Source organism: Eptesicus fuscus, chromosome 13, assembly GCF_027574615.1.
Source record: "Eptesicus fuscus isolate TK198812 chromosome 13, DD_ASM_mEF_20220401, whole genome shotgun sequence".
NCBI classification, from domain to species: Eukaryota; Metazoa; Chordata; class Mammalia; order Chiroptera; family Vespertilionidae; genus Eptesicus; species Eptesicus fuscus.
The window spans coordinates 51,835,001-51,838,720 of NC_072485.1; the positions used below are offsets into that span (position 1 = coordinate 51,835,001).

At 43.0% G+C, this 3,720-nt stretch overlaps 1 protein-coding gene across 1 annotated transcript; it reads left to right on the plus strand.

Moving 5' to 3' along the window:
• Nucleotides 1–211: 211 nt before the first annotated feature.
• LOC103294601 (calcitonin gene-related peptide 1) lies at nt 212–1,942 on the plus strand. Its single transcript, XM_008151002.3, has 4 exons — nt 212–297; nt 998–1,117; nt 1,389–1,548; nt 1,867–1,942. The coding sequence occupies exons 1-3, from the start codon at nt 212–214 to the stop codon at nt 1,516–1,518; spliced, it is 336 nt and encodes a 111-aa protein (XP_008149224.1). The 3' UTR covers nt 1,519–1,548; nt 1,867–1,942.
• Nucleotides 1,943–3,720: the final 1,778 nt, after the last annotated feature.

A 3,720-nucleotide genomic window follows, 5' to 3' on the forward strand; every position in this document is an offset into this window, starting at 1 on the left:
TTAAACTTGGGGACTCTGCTGAAGTGTAGATCAGCTAAGCAGTAAAGTGTGATCTTGTTTCTCAGAGATTTCAATTGCAGATATTTCCTCTCTACTTACACTCTCCCTCAACATCCCCTTACAGCCCTAAATATGAGCTCAGATCTGTGGGTTCATAAAACTTCCAACTGGTGTAGATGCTGACATGATTGTTCCTTTGCAGAGAGACATCATGGGCTTTGGGAAGTTCTTACCCTTCCTGGCTCTTGGCATCTTGGTCCTGTACCAGGTGGGCATGCTCGAGGCAGCACCAGTCAGGTAAGACAGCCCTGAAAGTAGTGCATTCTCCTTCCAGTGCCCCTGGAATCAAACAATTCTGCGATCTGAATTGTGGTGTGCTGAAAGGGGGGTGAGGGTGGGGGGGGAGCACCAAGAGGAGTGTATGTTTTTTTTCTGATATAAAGAATATCTGATATTCTTCATTGTAATGATATCTGATGTTCTTTATTATAAATTTCATATAATTCATTCAGTCTCACAGAATGATTTTGTTGGTTTTTACCAAAATTTTCATTTTTCTATTTCAACCATGATCTCAGAAATGAAATGTATTCTAATCTACCTTTTTGGCCAATAAATTCATAGTTATTAAATCAATGTGAGCTGTTAATCTTTCTGACTCTTGTACTAATTATATTTAATAAACGGAACCATTTTTGACTTTAGCACTACCTGTAAGTTTTTATCATTTAATTTTTAATATTGTCTATATGCAAAACTATGGTCACAAAAATTTCTAAAAAGTTCATCTTTCACAAGCCTACATGATCTGGATTCAGCACAACACTGCTTGGAGGTCACACCAGTGCCTGGCTCCTGATGAATCATACCCTGTCCACTGGGAGTTGAGGTGGCCACTTCCTTAGAGGAAACCCAAGAACCAGGAAGCCTGGATGCTTATCCTGGGGAGGGGGCAGGAAGGACTCATAGCTTGTATTGGGCTGCTATTTCTCCTCAGGTCTGCCACGGAGGACATCACACTCAGTGAGGAGGAAGAGGAAATCCTTCTGGCTATCCTGGTGAAGGAGATGATGAAGAAGATGATCGGTGAAAAGGAGCAGGCAGAACTGGATTCCAGGTAAGGCTCCACACCTGCCCAGTAAGAACAGCTGTGATAAGGAGAAGGAAAACACCTCCAGAAATCAGTGCTATAAACTCTCTATGGGGAGTTATCATGGAAATTCCCCAAATGGCCAATGATTATCTGCTGTGATAATTGTGTTCAGTAAGAGCAACATTTAAGGTTCATTGGTACCTTTCAGAACAGTAATGACTGTCCCATGGGAAGGCTTTGCCCCCACCAGCCTCTGACTGACAGGTGTTCTGTTTTTCTCCATCATGTAAATCAGTGCTGCTACCCAGAAGAGAACCTGCAACACAGGCACCTGCTTGACCAATAAGCTTGCTGTGCTCTTGAGCCAGTCTGGAAGTGCTGCCCACGCCAAGCTGCTGCCCCCTACCATGTTCACCCAGGGCTAAAGCCCTAAAGGAAGGGATCCCAGGAAGAAGGTGACTATTCTTGTACTGTTAGATGGGAGGGTGGATGACTGGACATTGCAGGGGTGCAGTCCACACTCTAATCCTCCTTGGGCCCATGTGAGTAAAAAACAACAAGGGAAAGTATCTGAAGAAGGACAGAAAGTCCCGACAGATGAAACCCTTAGATTTGGGGTTTATTTCTGTGTTTTCTGTTTGTTTTTGTTGTTGTTGTTTTGTCCAGTGTTTCCCTATGACACTTAGATCATCTGCCAGGAAATATAAATGTTAATAACCTCACAATTAATAAGTAACTAAATTCTAACTTGTGTGTTTGTTTTTTTCTCCTAGATGATGGAGGCTGAACCCTACCCACTTCTTTAAATTTATCATAAAAACAATTGGAAAAATACTAAACACACATGTGCATGCTACTTAACATTGAAAAGACTCTGTCTTTTTCAAAATAAATTAAATTTAACTGCATAATAAAGCTATTGAAAATTACCTGGTGTCTTTTATATTTTATTCTATATTCAGTAAATATGACAGCATATATCATTGGCTTATCTGGTAACAAATCTGGGCACAGTCAGCCAACATGTTGATGTTGGCAATTCTGCCAAAACTCAGGGGGACATGAAATCACTACACCCTGGGTGTCTGGGATACACAGTAATGCTGAGCCTCAATGAAAATTTTTCTTTAAAGAAATCTTGTCATTTGTGAACTTCATAAAAAAAATACTTAAAAGGCGTCCCTCCTGCTATTTATGCTGCCCACCCCCCTCCCCACCCCCCAAGAGAGCCTCAGGGACTGTAAACAATTTGTTGACAAGGCTGACTCAAAGGAGGTAAAGGCCACCTGCTTGGGATGGGTCCTCAGCATCCTGTACCCTCAGGTTTTAGTAAAATATCCCTTGCTGGAATTAGAACCCTGAGCATCTCAAAGAGACAATTCACAATGATTTTCAGAGTGCCCTGGTCCCAGCTCCAAAGGACATATCTCTTCACTTCTCCTTAAATCAGGTTTGCCCCTACCCATCCCTGCCTTCCCCCCCGCCCCCCCGCCCCACCTCTATAAGAACTCCCCTTCCCAAATGTCCCAGAGGCTGCAAACCCTTTTAGAAACAATGTCTTGGAGCTAGAAAATGGGAACATAGCCTGGCAGACCTAGAAAGGTCATCAGAGGCCATCAATGCAGAGAAGAAAAGTATACTGCTTAAGGTCCTGCAGTAAGTTTAACTCATACATTTAACAAATACTAATTGAGTATCTGCTATATTCTTGGCACTATTCAAAGCACCAGGAATAGAGCAATTAACAGAACAGACAAAGCCCTTACATTCACGGAGCTATAGTCTAATCTGGGGGAGACTGAGGTGACGCATCCTATGAAATCAGACACTCATTGGAAGGAATCTGGGATGTCATAGGGTATACACTGAGTGGGCAGATTATTATGATCTCTGAACACAATAATCTGGCCACTCAATGTGTGTGTGTGTGTGTGTGTGTGTGTGTGTGTGTGTGTGTATACACATATACATACATAATATATATATATATATTAGAGGCCTGGTGCATGAATTCGTGCATGGGTGGGGTCTGGCCAGCCTGGCCAGGGGGAGGGAACATGGACGGTTGGCCAGCCTGCCTGCTGGTCAAACTCCTGGTCGAGGGGACAATTTGCATATTAGCCTTTTATTATATAGGATATACAGAGTGGCCAGATTATTATGCGTTCAGGGATCATAATAAATAATAATCTGGCCACTCAGTGTAATGCCTTACTTAAGTAGAAATTTCCCAGTGTCAACATCCCTGGCATCTGCTGGGACTGCTGGTGACACACTGCTTAGTATAACTCTGAGCCAGTATCACTGATGGGTAGTCAATTAATTGAGGTCACTGACGTAGAGAAATCAGCCCCTTTCATCCATTGACTCTAGTTACTTCCTAAGGTTCATGTAGAATGATGACCCTTGCTCCCATTCAGTCTGTAGTCCACACTGTAGCCCAACTTTTGCCTAAAAGGTAGATCTGACCACGTCTCCCTTATCATAAAGTACTGCATCTCACAAAGTAAATACCTAGAGCACTGCAATGACTCACAAGGTCCCAGCTGATCTGCCCTTCCTCTCCTCTCACCACTTGCCTCATTACCTGCCTGGCCTCATCTCCTACTTCTCCCACACACTGGCCT

What these genes read in the sequence shown, in the direction of transcription:
- LOC103294601 (XM_008151002.3), top strand. Translation starts at nt 212, where the DNA reads ATGGGCTTTGGGAAGTTCTTACCCTTCCTGGCTCTTGGCATCTTGGTC. An exon ending in CTCGAGGCAGCACCAGTCAG is followed by an intron (nt 298 to 997) that starts GTAAGACAGCCC and finishes ATTTCTCCTCAG; the next exon opens with GTCTGCCACGGAGGACATCA. An exon ending in CAGGCAGAACTGGATTCCAG is followed by an intron (nt 1,118 to 1,388) that starts GTAAGGCTCCAC and finishes CATGTAAATCAG; the next exon opens with TGCTGCTACCCAGAAGAGAA.